We start from the raw sequence: 21,418 nt of genomic DNA, 5'->3' as shown, positions 1-21,418 counted from the left end.
AATACTTAAAGCTCTTAACGATCGTGTACAGCTAGACTCAATCTATACTGACTTTCAAAAAGCTTTTGACAAGGTTCGACATAATTTACTTCTTAATAAAATATCTTCTTTTGGCATTCATGGAACTTTTTTTAATTGGTTAGGGACGTTAGGGTCCTATCTAAACTGCCGTACACAAGCGGTTAAAGTTTTTCATTATATTTTGAACTATTTCCAAGAAAGTTCCGGTGTACCACAAGGTTCCCATTTACGTCCTCTATTATTCATAATTTTCATTAATGATTTACTATCTATTTTTGATGAATTGGTTGATATACTTCTATTTGCTGATGATGTGAAAATATTGACGTCGTGACACGTCACATTCATTTTAATACAAAGATCATGGATCTATAAAATTGACTTGTGCATGTAGGTTAGGTTAGGTAACCTAACCTAACCTAACCATGCAATCAGTTCATGGAGAATATTATATTGAACAATATTATAAAAATAAATAAAAACATTACATACAATTTCAATGGGAAGCGTGTTATTTATTAGATACCTATTGTATTAGCATTAGTTATGAAAGTGTGAAAACCATACAATGTTACAATATTATAATGTATTTTTGAAAATAAAAATTGCTTTCATTCATTCAAAATTGTTTTTTTTTTTTAATGTACTGGGAATTTTTAATTTTGACCTTCTAAAAGTACCAACTTGATTCACTTTCCTATTAGAAAACATATTCAAGTCGAAAATCAAAGTATTTTTCCAACTATAAAATGTGTACACACTCCACATAAATAAAAAAAACACATTATTATAAAGTTGAGACCCACATGCTTACTACACTATAGTAGTTCAAGGCTTCAAGCTAAATAGCATATTTCCCACTGATATACAAAAATTATATTATTTTTATCTCCATTAATTTATTATTCAAAATAATATTGGAAAATACTGGGTTTATTTATTGTATTAAAAATCCCTTGCTTTTACAATACGGACAAGTTTATTACTAAATTATTAATAATGTATTTATTATAAATAATAAACAAATATCAAAGCTATTTTTTTGAAAATTAATATTTTTAATTTAATAGTTTACAATTTACATAATTCAACAAAGATACAAATATAACTTAAAACTAATCAACAATAAATATTAAATAATATATAACATATTATGAAATTATAAATCAAATAGGTAACGGTTAACATGAAAAATGTATCACAGGCAATATAATCATAAGAATAAATTTTATCTATTAGTTAAACTTTTAATATACTAATAAGTATGTCTTAACTATAGTTAATAGTATATAAAGGTTTTGATAAACAAAAAATCTCAATTAATTTTCAGACCTGTAGATAAAAGTACTATACTTTCAGAGTAATATTCATTTAAATTAAAAATTTCCACCACTGGTTAGCGTGATCACTTGGTTCTTGATGTGCTAGTCAAATCATTCATGATGCTAAAATGTGATTGTTCTTTTTTGAAACAGAGTATAGGTATAGATGTGAATCATTTTAAAATCGCTTATATTTTTACTTTTCTTGTTTTTTGTTATTAATTGTAGATAAGTGTATTACCAGTTATTACTACAACTTGTATTGTGTTATTTAATATATGTTTAAATTAATATACATAAAATATAATATTTTATTCAACAAACAAAAATTAAAATAATATGATAATCGAAAAAACCAAAATGAAAGTAAAATATTTATAGAAACTTTTAGATTAAATAATTAATACTCACAACAGTACATGTTAATTATTAGACAAGACTAAAACCATTGATTTCGTATTAAACTTCTACAAGCACGCTTTTTGGCTGATACATTTTCAAATTTGGGACATTATTATGATTCATTTATAATAATATTATCATAGTCTAATTCTGGAATGTCAGTTGAAAATTCTGTTGTAGTAGACAACAAAAACTGATTTAATGTTCTTTCAGTACATTCAGCAATGAACCTCAAAAATGGTCTAATATCTCCTTTATTCGCAAATTCCAAAGTTCTATAATACCTATTAGGAGAATTAATTTAAAACTCATTTAAAAAAATGTATTGAAACAAGATAATTTTTAAACATGAATAATAAAATATTAAATTTACTTATGTCTTTCTCCTTTTGGTATAATAACTGGTGGATAGCCAGCTTGCATTAAAATCATATTCATAAGCAGACGTGAAGTTCGTCCATTTCCATCAGTAAATGGATGTATATGTACTAATTTGTAATGTGCCAAAGCTGCAAATCTTACAGGATGTAGTCTGAGAGTAGATTCAGAATTGAGCCATAAAGAAAAATTTTCCATTAATGTTCCAATATGAGATGGACCTGGAGGAATATGACCACCAACAAATACCTATATAAGGAAACAAATACCAACAAAAAATAAAAAAATTTAAAAAAAATGTATTCATAGAATACTACTGTTATACATACTTGTGTTTGACGAAAAACTCCACTTTCTAAAGGATCAACAAATCCCATTACTCGTTTATGAATTTCCAAAATATCATCAACAGAAATACTACCAAGTCGATTGATTAATGTTGCATTTATATACTTAAGAGCCGCTTCTAAACCTATTATCTCATTGTGTTCGGCAATACTTCTACCACCAATGGCCATTCTAGTTTCTAAAATAGATCTAGTTTCCGATAAAGACATTCTGTTTCCTTCAATACCAACAGTATGGTAAATGTGCTAAAACAAAATATATATATATATGGATGGTTCTAGTTTAGCAATTAACTAGAAAAATATATGCAGTTATACTAAAAACATGAATATTTTTTTATAGGTATTTTTTTACAGTATTGTCTTCTAAAATGTACGATTGACACTGAAGAAAATATATTTGTACCAACATACTACTTATTTTTCTTTTTATTATTATTTTAAAAGAAATTGTATTTACAATCTGTACTTATGTAATACTATTAGCAAATTAGATAAAATAAATATAAGAATAAGTAGAAGGACAGAAGAGAGGAAGACCCCCATTAGCGGCACCCTGGGAGCGATTTAAATTTTTAAAATTATATCCCATCACCAGTTCTTTTTCAGGCGTCTGGGTGGGTTGTTAGGAATTTGAGTAGAGCGAGGCTATTGTTTAGTGGATTGGTTTTTGGCATAGCATGTTTTGTGGGTTTTGTTGTAGTTGAGAGAAGTAAGTTTATTTAATGTTGGAACACAAAGTTCTTTATGCAGAGAGTCGTTGGTAATATACCAAAGAGCTTCTGAAATTAACCGTAGACATATCGACTGGAATGCTTGTATTAGACAGTTTAGCTGAGCCCCATTGTTTAATACTGTAGAGCCATATTGGTCTTAGGAGAGCAGTGTAGATCGTCCGTTTGTTTTTAATGGTAGTTTAGAGCAGAGTAGATGTCTGAATGAATAGGTAAAGCCAGAGATTGAGCCCTTTACGTTTGGCAAGAAAGTGAGGTCCCCAAGTGAGACTGTCAAGAATTAAGCCTAGATATTTCGTTTGAGTAGTAACTGGGATTTAGATGTCGTTTATGGAGGTAACATACTATATACAATTTTTTAAGGGATAACTATGTTACATTATTTTAATTTCAAAAGTTTATCAGACAATTTTTTTAATAATACAAAGTACACAATGCTAATGGATTAATATTTCAACCAATAATTTTCAAAACAAAACAAAAAACATTTTCTATTCACATTTCGATTAGGTACGACATGTCAAAATATTCAGAAAAATCATGATTCACAATTTGCATTGAAACATATAAATTCTTATTTGAAAACCAAGGTTGGTATTCAAAAATATTGTCTTTAACTATATGTATTTCAAAATTTCAAAAATTAGAATTTCAATAAATGCATAATTTAAACATGGAAATGGGTCATATTTAAAAAATTACCCTGTATACAATCAATATATTATTTTATATTGAAAAATTGAACAAACTTGAATAAAAATTGTTGTTAGATACCTGAAAATATGCTTCTTTTTTTGCTCTTCTAAGAGCCATATTAGAATCTGATATTAAAGCCATTTTATCTCTTTTTTCGTCAATACGCTTGAGCTGTTGCCAATCCAAATCATCAACAATAATTTGAGTTCTCTTACGATTGATCAATGCCTCTTTATGTTTTGGACTATGTATAAGTGCCTGTTGAAAATAGTAAATACTTTAAATAAATTAAAAAGTCTAAGATTATTTTTATTAACAAACCTGATAATACATCTGATCGGCTGTTAAAATGTCGTCTCGAAGCGTTTCAATAAGTTCACCATAACCATTTAATAAGTCAGGATTTTTTGGAGCAAGTGCAATACCATGTTCTATAAGTTTCAATGCTTTTTCACCTTTACCCATCGATTTCATCTCATTGGCAGCAACCAGTGACATTAACGCTTCCAAATTATCTTGATCAGCTATACAATGTAAATTATATGAAAATAATAAATATACATAAAAACAGATTGAATCATTGTTTCAACTTACACACAACATCTACATCTGTTTCTCTGATGATTAGTTCATGAGCATTTTGATTGGAATCAACATATTCATGATCATCGTAATCAATAATTGAAAACGGGCGACGTACAATCAGATGTCTGGTTTGATCGTAAACGTTTGGAGTGTAGTTCCAGTATTTATTAAGAAATATACTAGATAGTGCTCCAAACAAAAATATAAAGATCACCGAATAATACTTGTACATTACCCCATTGGTTTGGAATAACTTCAGAGCTAAACACCTCATGATTAGAATATTATTTTATCAATATAATATATTAATATAATGAAACACTTCACGATGGCCCAGCAATGTACACAACAGGCTTTGTTCTGATCATGATCTTCATGGGGGATATTGATCCAAAAACGATTCTGTCCATAGCTCGAATCACTCAGTATCGGTGTTGAATAATAAACATATTGTTAAAATGGTTGACTATAGGTATGATACAAATAAGATCATCTTAATTGTCGTGGTGGCAGACCCAACAGTTAGCACGTAAATCAACTAAAACACTACATGTCTATATAGTAGACATGTCCACATGTACTTATGTATTATAGAATTCGTATACTCTATTCTATTACTCTTTAAAAGGTTTTTATTTTTTAGATTAAACTACATACTCGTCAGTATCACCGGCACTTTCTTCTTTTCTAAAGGCTCGTCACTAATTATTGGTAATCGTCACTTATGAAATTATAATAGATAAAGAATAAAGATAATATTATTTATACGTCGCCAAAAGTCAAAAACCTTGAATCGTGCTCGCTTCTTTATCATCTATGTGTCGCTCACATGTCATGCTACGAAATTTTGTGATATCAGTATCACCACAAAATATAACAATGTGGTATCACAGAATTATAATATTTTACATTTTTATCATATTAATGTTTATTCAGTCTCAGTGGTCAGTGCCTCAGTCACTGAATAGATGAAATCTATCTGTGGTTTCATCTCTTTTCCCACCGGCAAGTACTCAGTAGAACAGACAAATAGACATTAGACAATAGTAGATCACTTGACCATTTATATGTTCTGATAATTTATGTATTAATTTCCACAACTTAATTGGTTTAACTTGTTTGTGTGTTCGAATGTTTTTAATTCTCATTCCGTTTTATTTTGTAACTATTTGTTCCGTTTGAAGAACATATTTTTAAGAACATTATGGTGTCTATTGCAAAGTGTCAGCAGTGGTACTGCTGTTTTCAAAAAATGTCCTCTAAACGTTTTATAAGTACTTTATACAGTGCTTCGTCAAAATCAAATTATTCAAATCACAGTACACAAATTAGGCACATGTCAACCATCGACAATTCAAAAAACATGAATGAAACAGACATAAAAAAATTGTTGGAAGATGGGACAGTTCCAGAGGAGTCATCTGTTGTTGGAGACACTGAAAACTGGACAACATCCCCATACCCTAAAGGTTTAAATTACATATTCAGGACAGTATTTGTTTTAATTTATTCTTTGTTTACAACCAGGTTCATATGTACCCCACAAAAACCAGTCTCAAGCTCAGCACGCTCTACGACCAAAGGTGGACCCCAAGGAAACGTCAATACTGATGTTTCCCGGCCAAGGTACCCAGTTTGTGGGCATGGGAAAAAATCTGTTAGTGTTTCCTCAGGTTGTAGAGATGTTCAATGCAGCAAGTGAAATACTGAAGTATAATCTGTTGAAACTTTGTTTGGAAGGACCAAAATCTAAACTGGATCAGACCATCTATAGTCAACCAGCCATTCTTGTGTGTTCTTTGGGCGCCATTGAGAAACTAAAAGAAGAACAACCTAGTGCCATTGAAAATTGTATGGCTGTTGCTGGTTATAGTATTGGAGAATTTGCCGCGCTTACATTTGCGGGGTGTTTTTCATTCGAACAAGGTAATAAATAACTATTATTGTCATAGTTATAATTTTTCTATAAAATTCTTTGATTTTTTTTCTTTGAAAGCTGTTAGCTTAGTTAAAATACGCGCTGAAGCAATGCATTATGCGTCTGAAATTGAACCTGGTGGAATGGCAAACATTTACATAAGACCTGATTCTAAACTAAATTATGCTATGAAAATGGCCAGAGATTGGTGTCTGGATAAAGGAATAGAAAAACCTGTTTGTTCTATATCAAACTATTTGAATCCTGATTGTAAAGTAGTTGCTGGGCATTTAGAAGTAAGGAGTATTTAAATTGGTTTTTGGAAAAAAATCGTTAGTATAAAAAATAACCTATTTTTTAATTGTTTTACTTCTTAAATGATAATTATTATTTTAACAATAAATTATATAGGTAACTATAATAAGTACTATGTATAAAATGAGGAGTATTTTTCCTAGGTTGGTACATGATTGGATTTTCGTTTAGTGTTTGACCTACCAAATCGGTAATTAACTGTCACATTAAAAATCATAAAATGTTATTATTTTATTATTATTAATTAGTACCATTGATTATAAATACTATCAAAATATTCTGCGCTAATTAGTTAATTTCATTAAGTGTTAAGCGCCAGGATCACTAGTAAATTATCGCATAATATTTTGTGCCGCAGTGAGCGATCTATAGTATTTATAATCAATGGTAATACAAATATAAAATAATACAGGACTTTATTTAATAATATCAAAATCAACCAAACAAAATATCACAAAAAAATATGTATGAATAGTGAATACACATATACTTATTATAGCAATATGTCAAAATAATTTTATTATAAAAAAAAATAATTTTATTAAAAAAAAAATAAGAGACTAAATGTTAAAATCCAAATGTAACAGCTATGCGCGAATATTGTAGGGGACTTATAGTATTGCTTATCATTAGTGTTTAATTGTTCTTTGCCATTGATTCACTGTCAAAACTTATAAAAATAGAAAATATGTAAATAATATAAAATATATAAATTGATTTTGATTTTCTATATCGATATGAAAATACTTTCGATAGTTTATTCTTATAGATATCGGTAAGATTTATCTGATATTGAAATACAATATCGTTGTGCATTACTAGAAGTTTCACTGTATTTTAAAAGTTTTTTTCTTTATAATAGTAAATATTCCTATAATATGTTGTAACTTATAAGTTTTAAACTTTATTAATATGTTATTATTAATTTAAATTATTATTAACTATTACTTAGGCTATATATACATAATATTAAAACGGATTAGTTTTTATACTGGGGATTTTTTTCCACAGTTCACATACATTACAATCTTACAATATTGTGATCGAATATATTTATAACTTAATGTATAAACAATATTTATTGATTTTTTTATATTTTTTTTTAGGCATTAAAATATTTGGAATCCAATCTAAAACAATATAATCTTAGAAAGATGCAGAGGTTAAATGTTTCTGGTGCGTTTCATACAGACCTCATGCGTCCTGCTGTTGAACCATTTGCAGCTGCACTTTATAATATAAAAATAGCAGAACCTCTGATAGCTGTCCATTCCAATATTGATGGAAAACGTTATCAGAACAGCGCTCAAGTGTTTAGAAATTTACCAAAACAAATATACAAACCTGTGAAGTGGGAACAGACATTACACATACTGTATGAACGTCCAGTGGGGTCAAATTTCCCTGATACCTTCGAGTGTGGACCTGGATCAACCCTAAGAAGTTTATTAAAAACAGTCAATTCTAAAGCACATTCTACGTGTAAGAATATTGATATTTAATATACATATTGAGTAGGTAGCTTTTCATTAAAAATATATTTGTAATCCAACACCAGTTAATTATTATAGACTTATGGATAAATTCTCTTAATAGCTAATTCCTTTACTGAGACTTATAATCAAATAAACATCATACTAAATCTGGTATATATTAAGATACATAATAACATAAAATTCTATAATTTAAAATACAAACACCATTGTATCAGAAATAAGTAACTATTAAACTTATTGGCATAATTCTAGTTTAGCTCCCAGGACGTTTTTAAATATTTATATTTATTAATTATTTCTATGTAGTTTTTGATGAAACAAATTAATGTGACATTAGTAAATTCTAATGTTGATCAGATTTTTGAAGTTGTAGCTATTAGAGCTTAGAAGTTTGTCGTTTTACGGTATTGCTAACTTTTCAATAATTATCAATTTATTGTAGCGCAAATGATAATGCGGACTACTTCTTGAGTTTAAGATCAAAGTTCTTTATACAATTATACATAAATCATAAGTTTAACACTTTTTCCTTATTAGTTTTCAACTTATGAATTAACATTGTCACACAAATTTGTTATTTTTACATATTATTTAATTTGATTTAAATATTAATTTAATTTTTATACACTTAATTATAATTTAAAATTGTAAAAATGCAGAATGGTACTATTAACACGATCAGTTGACCAGTTGTAACTGTGAGTGTGACTGACTGGCGCGCCACAATTTACCGACAAACTCTCTGTGTAGTATGTTTTACTGAAAGGTTTGACGTCCAAAGTTAAAGTATTGCATTGCCATCTCAACATCTATATAATTTGGCGGGTGTGCAATCGTGTTCATCATGTCTTAATAAATATTATTTTATCTCAAATAGGTATGCCAATTATGTTATGTTTAGAATTTGAGACAGTTAATTTTTGGGTAAATCAATGGTATTTGTAAATTCCCCATAAAAAAGGTGTTATAAGTTATAACAATTATTTTGTAAAAAAAATGTTTGGAGTATAAAAATATATGGAGTTATAATAATATTTTTATTGGCCCACATACAATTTATAAATTTGTCCTACCTATATGGCTATATCATATCCGAATTCCGAGTCTATTTCTGTATAATATTATAATAATATATTATGTTCCTTCACACACAACCAACGTACTTATAAATATGTATGCCCACACATATATTTATGCTAAGTGCCAATTTAAAAACTATAGGTATAAATGTATAATATAATACTATATTACTATTTAAGTATTTTGTAGGTATTAATTGTTATTGTGACAATAATTTCCTAGTACCTACTTACACAATATTATATTTCCTTAGAATTATAAATATAGTCGTTTCTCTACCAACAACCGTCAACCAGCCCGTTTGGCTGCTTTTTAAATCAGCAAGAGCCATAGAGGCAAATGCTCACCTTGCAGATTTAAAATCCAATATCATTGTGTTTTTGCCTATTTCTTAAATTGGTTGGCCTTAAAAAAGTATACATTTTGGACAGGGTTTGTGACTGGCATAAAGATATACATAGTACGCATTGCATACCTATTAAAAAAAAAATTATAATGACACCACTGTATATGAACACTCATTAACCTCAGTGTTTTATATGTACAAATTATAACTATGTAAGTACGTAATCTAATATTATTATAATATGTTTATATATTTTATTTTCTAATATAAAATAAATAATAATCTATAATTTGCAGTGTTGTAAATAATTTAATAATATAGGTAGATAGTTAGCCAATTATTTAGTTTTTATTTTGTAGGTTTGTAATAATGTAATACGTACCTATATAGTCTTTAATATTCAGAAGTTTATTTAACATAAGAAACATGATGTAATCATGTAGATAAGTCAGTTTTCGTCGGTCATGTTAGTTTTGTTCTAAGTAATAGACGGACAGTACCCACATTGAAAGTTGAAATCCACTCGACTATAGTGGTGTTTGATCTTTGGTGGACTAGTATTGGAGGGAGCAGTAAGCTAATAATATTACACATTATCGACCTATTTTTCGAATAAAAATCAAATGTTCAAAAATATTTTTGAATATTTTTACTCAAATACTTTATAACATTGTCTATATTATATTTACGGTATACCTTGGTATTAAATAATCATAGCATTGATGTATTTAATGGTACAATATAAATTATAATTTATGTGTTACAAATATAATACCTATATCAAAAGCCCATATATATATCTAAGTATATATAATAATACAGGGTGGGGCGTGGTTACTTCCTTATTTAAAACTCTCGCAACTGAGCGGCTATTAATAGTAGAACGTTGGTTTATGGCTTGTTCGAAAGCACGTTATCTAAGGTTTTTATTATGACTAGTTCAGTGTCGACAATGCAGTGGACAAAGCAATGAATATTTTGCGTGAACACTTCCCCGAACGGCTCATCTCTCTTAGAGGTGATCTTCAGTGGCCAGCACGATCGCCAGATTTAGCCCCATGTGATTTTTTCCTGTGGGGCTACCTTAAATCGTTGGTATACACTGATCGTCCAAAGACCCTTTGTCATCTCAAAAACAATATTCGTGCTGCTATCGCCGACATAAACACAGATATGCTGGAAAAAGTGGACAACAATTTCAAATTCCGACTATCTCAGTGCATTGATGAGAACGGTGGCCACCTTCGAGATGTCGTTTTTAAAACCAAATAAAATAAAACTTTAAATGTACTTCTATAAACAGAAAAAATAATTAAATCAATATTGCCAATACTTTTTGTGTTATGATTTTTTTAAATAAGGAAGTAACCACGCCCCACCCTGTATCAATCATTATATCAATATATTTATGTATTTTGTATTTGTATAAAGTATTAAGTATTAAGCAACTGTGGTTTAGTAAAATACGTATTTATATAGGTACCAACTACAACTTTACTGTACTATATATACCTAATAAGGTTCTGTACTTTAATATAATTAATTTATAGAGAACTTTATTACATTTTGATAGGTTTTCTGTGTTAATGTGATGAAATGCTAATACTGACGACAGTCATATTCCAAACTCGCGAACCACTACAGGCTGCAGAATAATATATTTTTCTATAGACGCTATAAATATGATTTTAATTCTCAATATATTATTCAATATTTAAATGACGTAGTAGTTAGGTACCCTCCTCCTACTATACATAGAATACTCGCTTAGGCTGATAGCCACATAATAAATACCTATTTTATGTACGTTTATTTATTATAAGTAAACCGAACAGAATTCAGGAAAATATATCCTACTGGCTACTTGTAACAATAGGCTTAATTTAATTTAATTGCCCAATCATTAATTTGATGGATCATCGAATATATCGTTATATTCATTAATCAATAATCAAATAATGAATATATCGTGACCTAATTCTATGGAATAAATAAATATTGTTTTTGTGTAGTTTTGCGTGTAGAATATTTTTTGAGTATTATTCGGATTTCAATGGAGTAACTGGCATCATCGTGTATTTCACTATGCGATTCGGACTGATGGAAGCTACGTACAACGACGAACCGTCTTTCGAAATAGCTATGTCGTGCGGCACATTGATAGCCTGAAAAACAAGACACAATACAATTTTGATAATTTATAGATAAAGGATATAGATTATAGGTACTACGCATGTTTAAATATTCTATAAATATTAAATAATAATATAAAAGCATTATTTACTACGCGGACCTTAGTACCTATGACAAATTACTAAAGTATTTAAATTTCAAATAATATATGCATTATACAGGGTGAGGCAGTCAAACCCGACGATTTTAACATGAACTGGTGGGCGCGGCTAAAGTGGTAGAGATTTCGGGTATGTTCTTATTGCTTTTAAATAGCCGGAACTTAGTAATCATTAGTTGAGTGAATGGTTTGGTTCGCGGTAAAAGCGTATTACAAAAGTAATGATATATGTATAGTAGTAATGTGTGGCTAACCAAGGAAGGCATTTGCCTAACACAATCTTAAAAAAATGAAGTTTTTAAATATATTATAAAATTCTACTTGCGTAATTTTTATTTGTTTAACAAAAAATTAATAAATAATTGTTTTTTTATTTTTTCAAATCATCGGATTTGACTGCCGCACCCTGTACATAAAATCTGATATATATGTATATGATGTATAATATTATATATATTATTATTTACTATATACCAGTGGTGAATCAAGGGTAGCAAAGGGGGTATCCCCCCCCCCAATCGCCGTATTTTCCAATGTTATACACTGTGTTTAGCCAATTTTTGTACTTTTGCCACCCCATGCCAACCCCCCCCCCAAAAAAAAAAAATAAATAAATAAAAATTAAGCCCTGGATCCGCCAGTGTTATATAGTATATGGCCATAATGGTAGGTATAACTCACTGCATTTTTGGATAGTGTCCAGTGATCGACAATATTCTCGGTCATAGGGTTTATGGTAAATCCTCGTACCGGTATCAGGGGTGATGTAGGTCCGTTAACGGCGTAAATCAAATCGCCTTCAAACGAAATTAAAAACGTTTGCCGTTTAGTTAAAACGCGAATGGTCATATTCAATACCTCAACACATACCGTGATTGGTTATCGCGTACACTCGTCCCAAGTCTGGCTGTTGAATCGTTAACGGGGCCTGTTCTTTGCTTTCTGTCGAAAGCTCAGCGCCCCTGCACACAACTCTCATATCTTCACGGTCAGCAATGCAGATGAGGTCGTGTTTTTCAAGCAACGCTAAGCTGTGTGGTACTTGAAGGCTCAGAAATTCTAATAACACAATAATTTATAACACAGACGAATTAAAAAAACACGGTATACGCAAAGTATAGGCACGTACCACGTATGTATTCTAAAATATATTCCTATAACCATCTCAAATCTGTAAAACTATCGTCTTTCAGACTATATATATCTGTAATCTGTATAAATATTTAATATATTATAAATGTATAATAATACAGGTGCAATATATAGCCTGTTTATAAAAATAAGTTACAAATAAAATATCGTCAATAATTCTTGCCTAATCATCTTATAACTATAATTATTTTATAAATCGTTTTTCATACACATTTTTTCCCTTTACTGAAATGTAAAGTAATACATAGACACCTTTATAGTTGGGTAGGTATTTACATAAGTTAAACACAATAGCTGTTTTGTTTCCACATATAATTCTACGAATCTAATTCTTATCCTCAAATTTAGTAAATAAAATGTTATTCATACTATTTGTATAAAAATAACATCATATGTAGACACAAACATAGGTATATCTACAATCTAATCACCTAGCACATTATTTACGTACATTATACAATAGACATAACCTATCCTATCCTAACCTATCAAATACTTACAAACAAAATAAATGCTGTATTGAATATTTATAGAAATAATAATGATATTGAAAAATATTTTATAGCTGTCAAATGAAATGTTAAGGGTAAAGACGGTAAAGTAAAATAAACGTTTTCAATCTAAATTATGAATGTTTATAGAACATTTCAAATTAAATTGTTCAACCCCCTTCCCACAAGAAAAAAAATTGCGCCTATGGATTGAATTCAAAAATTATTAATGGTTGAAACTTTTGAACTCTGTATCTCGATTACTTATAGTCCTATCAATTATTCACAATTTATTATACTTATAATATAATAATATATATACCCTAAATGTGAATTTTATTGTAACTGTATACTGGAGTATATAGACATGTTGTTATCTAATATAGTCTACACGCTTAGTAATTTAACGTCCTGTTTTTAAATGTGTTGCATAATATATTTCATTTTTAATTATGTTAAACGTCATTTGTTTTCTAATTAAATTGATGATTTTGAACAAGCAGTGACAACCTAAACACTTTTGGCTTACAGTTATTTTTCAAACTTTTTCCTATACTAGACTTCTATAGTTCTATAATAGCACTATATAAGCTATATTATACAGCTAGGTACCGTGTGTTATCCTATGAATATGAGTCATGACTCAAAATGAATTAGTTTTTATTCTATTTTAATTATAGTAATTTACCGTTGGCGTGAGGAAAAACTCGTAGCAACTCTCCTCGGCTTGTGAATTTTAAAACTCTAGAGTTGCAGTATCCGTCAGCAATGAAAATGTCACCAGTCGAAGCGATGGCCACAGAAGTAGGTTGACACAATGTCCTGTATCCTTTGCCGTTCTCGAATCTCTTGCCAAAGGTTAATGACGCTCTGGGCGCTCCGGGCGAAAACTGTTTATTTTTTTATCACCATTATTCCGTTATATGTCAACATGCGTTGTGGATGGGTTTTTTATGTTTTTGAGCGGAAAATTATAATATATTATAAAAGCGGTGTTTTTTAACCTTAAACACTTGATGCATGGCCACATCTGTGACCCATACGTTCCCTTGGTGATCTATTGTGATGCCGTGGGGCATGTAGAAGAAACCTGCTCCCCAGCTAGATAAAACCTCGCCGGTTTTCGGACTCAGAGTGACAATGGCATTTGTTAAAATGGGACCTTCCTCTATGTGTTGGTAGTGGAATGTTTCGTTGAATGAACTAAATACATTTGATGAATATTAATAATTATGAACGCTCTGCCAAACAGTATAGAATGGTTGGACTCACTTCTCGTCCCAGACACGGCTTCCCCGGTGAAAAATCACAGGTTGCCCAACCGTGTTTATTGCCACCCCGCTCACTTGTCCTAGGCGGGGTATCGGGCTCCTTGGCCATCCTTCTACTTCTACGGGCCTGTTTATGTCCTGTTCATATATAAATTAAGACTATTAAGAGCCATTTATTTTTTAATGCAAATTATATGCGTAGTTAATTAAATCACTATTTTATGTTTAAATACAATATTGTAGGTAACCTCTCTACTTTTGACACAAGCTCTTCCTTATAGAAAGTACATACCTCATTATGTATGTATTATGTACTAGTATTCAAATACCTATATAATTATATAAAACTACAAGTTTTGTCTCTGCCACTAGCTGGTATAATAGATAATAGTAATTTATAGTATTATATATTTAACGTCTATTATTCATAATATAATATTAAATTTACATATAGTTGCCTTAACATATCACATATGTTTACATATTATGTACACGCGAGAATTAGCATTGCGTTCAACGCACTTCTTCCTAACTTAATATATAGTAAGGTAGGTCGTAATTCGTTATTCAAATATAAATAGCTGTAGCCTGTAGAGATTTTACAATTTTGCTAAATCTTCATATTAGCATTTACTATATTAGACATGATTTAATTTAAGAACATTTTAACAATTTTTAAACCATTTATAAATATTTAAAAGTTTTTACTATTTAAGTTTATTTTTGATTTATGTACGATAAAATATAAAAAAAAAATTGAAAATCACTTTTTTGTAATCATTTAGTTATGTCCAATTGTATAATATACAATTTTTAATTTTATTACCTAAGGTTTGAAATGTAAAACAAGATTCCTTAAAAGTTTTTTTCGTAAAGACACAACATTTTTTTTTTAAGGGATTGAAGTAAAAATTTCGTTGAGATACGATATAAAAATCCCGGAAAAAAAAGACTATATATATATAATTATTATAATTACCTACGAAAGCGAATGATAATAATTACATGGTATTGTGACCCTATAGGTTTATAATGTCCATATGATATATAACTACTTATATATCTCGACTTATCTCGCTTAATATAGGTTATCGACAGCCGTCGGGGTTACATAAGTTTTGATCCAATTTGTATTAGAAAACAGTTTGTAAAAAAAAAAACCGATGGATAATGTAAAAATTTGGATTATTTATGAGCGATTATCAAAAACATGCAACTCTACCCATTACCCCAACCTATGCGCTAACCTCATGTCTTACACATTTATAATAGGTTTCGTTGTTTAATGTTATTATGCTATTTGCATCTAATATATTATATACTCGCCTGTGACGACGATGGTAATAACAGTGGCGGTGGCGGTGATGATTCAGTGGCGGCAACGGAGTCGTCGATGTTTTCGCCACCACCATACACTACGCGCTTGATCTCATCGTAAAAACTGCTGTCGACGGGCCAACCGACGGCCAACGCGGGGCACGTGGCCAACAAAGTAATCAGCCAGACTGTGATGGCCAACAGCGACAAGTACATCGGCTGACCCATAGCGCAGCTGTAACTGCAGGTGTGTGACGTGGACGTGGGTTCGCGTGGGCGCTATATAGGTACGTGTTTAAGCGCGTGAGGTGTGTAAGGAGTATCTTATGTCAGTGTATATATTTCGTTATCTGTGCATTGGCACAGCGGTGGCGGCAACGACAATGTTTCACAATATTTTGGCCTTGGTAAAACCGTCGAGATCAATACCTTAAGTATGCCAAAGCGGTGGCCGGTTGGTTTGTTCGCCAGAGAGCGCCGTGTTACCCCTTCCATCCACCCTTAAATTACACGCTACCCTCCCCCCCGCCGACAGCGATGCTGGGTCGCTGGGAGGACGACTCCAGACCCACCCCAGTGGTTAAACCCGTCCCACCGCAAGTTATGACGCTGCTCTTATTCTTTTCAAATTTTTTACTGGTTTTTATAAAATGATATGTATGTATATATAGGTACCTACGGTACTTAGGTACCTGTCCGGAGCGGGCAGATTCAGATCCAAGTATAAAATACGCTCAATTTTATTAAAATACTTTGCTGAAGTATAACTGGAATATTCCATTCCAATATTAAATATCCTCAAAAAAGGAAATTACTACATGCTATAAGATGAGCGATTAAAAGGCTTGGTGGTTTGTGGCTCCTTCAATAGCATCGTGGTAGCCACAGGTCCATCATCATTATAGGCCACCCTTCCGCGAGTTGCCTCGCATGCTGTTCATCCTCCTTGATGTCCTCTACTGACTTGTAGAAAACTCTGAAAGATTCTTCACCCTCTCGCAGAGCAGTAGCGCTTCCGTCATGTCGGTGGGAACTTTTTTGAATGTAAATTAAAAATTGAAATGTATTTTAGATCAAATTAATAATAATCAATGTGTTATTATTATTCACTAAAAATGACAAATTGGTATTCAATGTAGAATTTATGGTGTTTAAAGTGTAAACTGTACAGCTTTTAGTGAGAAAATGTTGGAAACCTTAAAGGGGGGTGTGGGGGCAAAGCCCTCCCTTTTACGTATACTATTGTAATGATATCCATATAGCATACACAATGAATATTTGTTTTATAGTTAATTAATATGACATATTATTGTAATTATTATTCACTTATGTATAATTTACTAATGTATAAAGTTTAAGTACAAAATGTCATGATATAATCATTGTACATATCAAATTACTATTGACATTCTAAATAATCTATAATCACAGTAAACATACTTTGTTTCACAATAACAATTAGTATAATAAAAATACGATAGTGACGAAAAAAAAAGTAGCATAAAACGCCATCCCACTGGCTCATTGTTAGACAGTCTTCTAGCGTCTTACATACGTACACTTTCAGTGCTTAAATGTGTAAAGGACGCCCATGAAGGCTGCAGTTATTATTTTCACGTATCGTCACCATCGTAGTTATGTTTTAATTCAAAGAAGTGTGTTCTCTTTCTTTCTTTATAATTATACTCAGATTCTATCTCCCTTTTATCCCTGAAACTCTGTCAACTTTCATCATCAGTGCAGCGCGAAGCAAATACACATTCATCTTCGCAAAAGGTTATATTACTTACAAACCTAATCTCTCTGTATTGGCAATTTGGTTCTAAAATTCAATCATATATATATTGGTGAGTTTTATAAGGTATTCTATATTCATATATATAATAAACTGGGTTCCTTAGAAGAATAGTTGTGTTCTTCATAGGTAATTTTGTAGTTGCTTGTAACAGAATTCACGACCCCAACAATAATACTTCCTCTGATAGGAAAAGGTAATTAAAAAATATAGGTATACCTTTCTACCTCTTTATTTTTTATTACACTATTCAATGGCTCATCCCCTCCCTATAACAATTCTTAAATACGCCGCTGGTGGGAAGGTCGGAAAAAGCGGGTCCGCAGAGAGCATACCTACATAATAGAATTTATATAGAAAATATGCTAACCATAAAATTGTTCAACACACTCAAAAATATTCATGTGGTAATTTTTGTTATACTCAACGGTTGATATTTAAAATATTTAATTCATTTATATTAACAATATATTATTTTAGAGATATTGACCGATAACCGTTAAAAGGATTGCTATTCAATAAAATTCAAATAAGTTGAAGTGTAAAAATAAAATAAGTCATTGTAATGGATGTGTTAGTTTTGAATTCTATAATAAATCATTGTATAAGAAAACTGATTCCGAGCAGGGACTGTGTCAGCCTAGCATACAAGTATAAATAATCAAATTTAATAATTAAAAAAAAAATTAATAAAAATCGAAAATATCTTATGGGAGGCCATGGCTATAAATATAACGTTACTCTCCGGTAAACTTTTTTTTGTTAAAGGTAGAAAAACGTATGTGGAGTATTCCATTCAATTTTAAAATATTTGCAATAAAAAGAAAACATATTATGAATTTTTAACTGAAAATTAATTTGAACTTTTTTGAGATTTCGATGAATTTTGTCAACATTTAAATGCATATAAAAAATAATTGTACCTATGTAGCTGTAATATTTTTGAACTGCTACAAAAACAACTTATGAGTTACATTCCATTTACAAGTATTTTACCAGGTCAACATTTTTTTATATGCAATATTTTTAAAAAAAATGTATAAAATTCGAAAGTTGTATAAATAGCTAAAAAAAGTCAAAATATTTTGAAAATTCTACCATATATGGGAAATGCTCATTATAATAATATTAGGCGAAAATGTAAAGTATTTACGATATTTAGTTTTTGAGTTAAGCACATCAGTTCTTGTGTTTTCCCGTTTTTTTAAAAATTTTTTTTGTTTTACCTGACGCTTTTAAATAGAAATTTTTAATTTTGACTTTTTGATGTACCAACTAGATTCACTTTCCTATCAGAAAATATGATAATCGGAGCATTTTTAGTGTACCAAAAGTTGATGACAGATGGGAAAAACACCCACATCATTATAAAACCAATTCGCCCAGAATCTAAATCTATTTAGTAGGTATGCAATAATAAATAAAGTCTAATAAAACAGAGCACTTTATTCTATACCAAAAAGTTCCTTGTAAATTAAATAACTTAAAATAAAAAAATATTATAGTCGCGAAAATTGTTTAGCCGGACCGGCTCAAGCACAAATAGTGAACTAGGCGAAATCGAATTTGTCCGCCTCTAACAATATAATATTATCAGTATTTTGAAAATGCCGACCTCTTACTAAAGTGCACTAGGCGTGGGCCTATGTCGCCTACCCCTTGAGCCGGGCTTGTTTATGAGATTTTGAAAATTTTTTTTATTATTTTATTAATATTAATATCTGAAAATTGAATGCAAGCTTTATCATACATAGCTATATATATTTTGTACCTATAATTCATAATATATTCTCGTAATTCAAACTATTTCTGAAAATACCGAAAACTTTTTTTCTATCAATAAACAGTGTTATTTAATAACTAATTAGCAGCATTATTAAACTATATAAAACTGAAACTAATATTTGAAATTTTCTAATCTTGTTTTTAATGATGAAAATGACAGAATTTTCTTCGATTTGATTTGCTATTTAACTGATCAATCGGTATAGTATGAACTATATAAAAGAAAAATACATATGTGTATATATAGATCCTACACATATGTACACAATCCTACCTATACAATTTATGCACAAAATAGTTAATTAAATATTAGGTACTTTCTCCCAATACAAGCTATGCTTACAGGGAGTGCATACTGTCTATTGTCATATTTTTGAAGTGTATTGAATTCTTATTAGCAAAATAAATTATTATTATTACTGTCGGGGATGAATCTTCGCGGTTGCCTCACCATAGATCTTGCAAGGAGGTATCGCTGCGTATTTATAAGCATAACACTTTGTTACTATTTTAATGTTTACAAAATGTATAAAAATGTTTAACCTAACCTAAACGATTTTAAAAACATTTAATTATTTATAAATACAACTACCTATATCTTATGTATAGTTATGTTCTTACACAAATATTTATATGCAGGAGACTAAACAATGTAAAAATAAAACGAAACAATCGTATAGACTACTAGACTAGGTAAATAATATAATATTATGCAGGAACACAACTTTGATAAAAAAAAATAAAAAAATAAAATAATAAAAAAATACTGGGGATGCTAGAGCCTGGAGCCCCCCAATATTTGCAATTAGTCTTATGATCTTGGATTACCTATACATAATGATCAACTTCGTCCATCCACACCACTCCCTCCCATTCAATAGTCACATAATATTTGTGTACTGAGCATACTAATTTGTTTTAATTTCTACCATAGGGCGAACAATTTCAAAAAATAATCTTTAAACGTGGTTTATACTTATTTTTAATTTTATAAAAAAATAGACATTTCACACCTTTTTCTAAGAACTCGTTATAAAATAATATTTGTTTGCTTCACACATTTCATTATTATGTCAATGAAGACGGTTTAATAATAGTCATTAGTCATAACCAGTCGTAGCAATCGTAGGTAGCATAAAATAGAAATACATAACAGAGAACGGATGATAAAATAATTTTTACACTATTTAGAACTATATATTGTATTGTTTTACTGAAATAGCATAACTAAATATTTATAATATTCAAATCAGTAAATATTTGTAGTTAGTTTGGTAAATTATAGAATCATTAGAAGTTTTTAGGAATAATTTTTTTTTCAATACACGCTCATTTTATTGATTAATCTTTTCACTTTTTTAGTTCAACTTGGATACTATTTTGTAGCTTTGTAACTTTATAGTCTGTGATGGATACACAATATAACCACGTGTATCTAAAATCAATCCCGCTGGATTCTGGTAAAATTGTGTTGCTTGGTGTAACAGGGTATTAGGTAATTTATTATACTCCTGACTCCACATTATGTAGTGTGTACAAAAAACAAAAAAAAAAATATTACTAAATAATCAATAAATTATTTATTGTTAGAAAATATGCGTGAGGGTCACCTATATTATATAATTTTAAACTATGATAAAGAATAGAAAAACATAATAATATACAATAAACATA

The 21,418-nt window shown here is 29.9% G+C and overlaps 3 protein-coding genes across 3 annotated transcripts; 1 reads left to right on the top strand and 2 right to left on the bottom strand.

The window, feature by feature from the left end:
• Positions 1-988: 988 nt before the first annotated feature.
• On the bottom strand, positions 989-5,279 carry LOC132945436 (protein adenylyltransferase Fic). The gene is made up of 7 exons (XM_061015179.1): positions 5,143-5,279; positions 4,495-5,039; positions 4,222-4,424; positions 3,979-4,158; positions 2,453-2,716; positions 2,119-2,372; positions 989-2,029 (listed from the first exon to the last, which is right to left on the bottom strand). The coding sequence occupies exons 2-7, from the start codon at positions 4,757-4,759 to the stop codon at positions 1,858-1,860; spliced, it is 1,338 nt and encodes a 445-aa protein (XP_060871162.1). The 5' UTR covers positions 4,760-5,039; positions 5,143-5,279; the 3' UTR covers positions 989-1,857.
• A 153-nt stretch (positions 5,280-5,432) lies between these two features.
• On the top strand, positions 5,433-9,254 carry LOC132945437 (probable malonyl-CoA-acyl carrier protein transacylase, mitochondrial). The gene is made up of 4 exons (XM_061015180.1): positions 5,433-5,954; positions 6,013-6,411; positions 6,482-6,699; positions 7,825-9,254. The coding sequence occupies exons 1-4, from the start codon at positions 5,690-5,692 to the stop codon at positions 8,218-8,220; spliced, it is 1,278 nt and encodes a 425-aa protein (XP_060871163.1). The 5' UTR covers positions 5,433-5,689; the 3' UTR covers positions 8,221-9,254.
• A 2,177-nt stretch (positions 9,255-11,431) lies between these two features.
• LOC132945438 (peptidyl-alpha-hydroxyglycine alpha-amidating lyase 2-like) lies at positions 11,432-16,603 on the bottom strand. Its single transcript, XM_061015181.1, has 7 exons — positions 16,174-16,603; positions 14,849-14,985; positions 14,581-14,779; positions 14,265-14,466; positions 12,804-12,992; positions 12,615-12,730; positions 11,432-11,805 (listed from the first exon to the last, which is right to left on the bottom strand). Exons 1-7 carry the CDS (start codon positions 16,390-16,392, stop codon positions 11,680-11,682), a joined length of 1,188 nt encoding a protein of 395 aa, XP_060871164.1. The 5' UTR covers positions 16,393-16,603; the 3' UTR covers positions 11,432-11,679.
• Between the last annotated feature and the right edge of the window lie 4,815 nt (positions 16,604-21,418).

Source organism: Metopolophium dirhodum, chromosome 5, assembly GCF_019925205.1.
Source record: "Metopolophium dirhodum isolate CAU chromosome 5, ASM1992520v1, whole genome shotgun sequence".
Taxonomy (NCBI): domain Eukaryota; kingdom Metazoa; phylum Arthropoda; class Insecta; order Hemiptera; family Aphididae; genus Metopolophium; species Metopolophium dirhodum.
Note: the sequence above shows the minus strand (reverse complement) of the source record. Positions and strands in the feature narration are given on the sequence as shown.

Coding starts and splice junctions, on each gene's coding strand:
- LOC132945436 (XM_061015179.1), bottom strand. CDS start 4,759: ATGAGGTGTTTAGCTCTGAAGTTATTCCAAACCAATGGGGTAATGTAC. Junction 4,159..4,221: donor CCGATCAGATGTATTATCAG/GTTTGTTAATAA, acceptor TATTTTCAACAG/GCACTTATACATAGTCCAAA. Junction 2,373..2,452: donor GAGTTTTTCGTCAAACACAA/GTATGTATAACA, acceptor TTCCTTATATAG/GTATTTGTTGGTGGTCATAT.
- LOC132945437 (XM_061015180.1), top strand. CDS start 5,690: ATGGTGTCTATTGCAAAGTGTCAGCAGTGGTACTGCTGTTTTCAAAAA. Junction 5,955..6,012: donor AACATCCCCATACCCTAAAG/GTTTAAATTACA, acceptor GTTTACAACCAG/GTTCATATGTACCCCACAAA. Junction 6,412..6,481: donor GTGTTTTTCATTCGAACAAG/GTAATAAATAAC, acceptor TTTCTTTGAAAG/CTGTTAGCTTAGTTAAAATA.
- LOC132945438 (XM_061015181.1), bottom strand. CDS start 16,392: ATGGGTCAGCCGATGTACTTGTCGCTGTTGGCCATCACAGTCTGGCTG. Junction 14,467..14,580: donor CCATGCATCAAGTGTTTAAG/GTTAAAAAACAC, acceptor AAAAATAAACAG/TTTTCGCCCGGAGCGCCCAG. Junction 12,731..12,803: donor GTACGCGATAACCAATCACG/GTATGTGTTGAG, acceptor TTTCGTTTGAAG/GCGATTTGATTTACGCCGTT.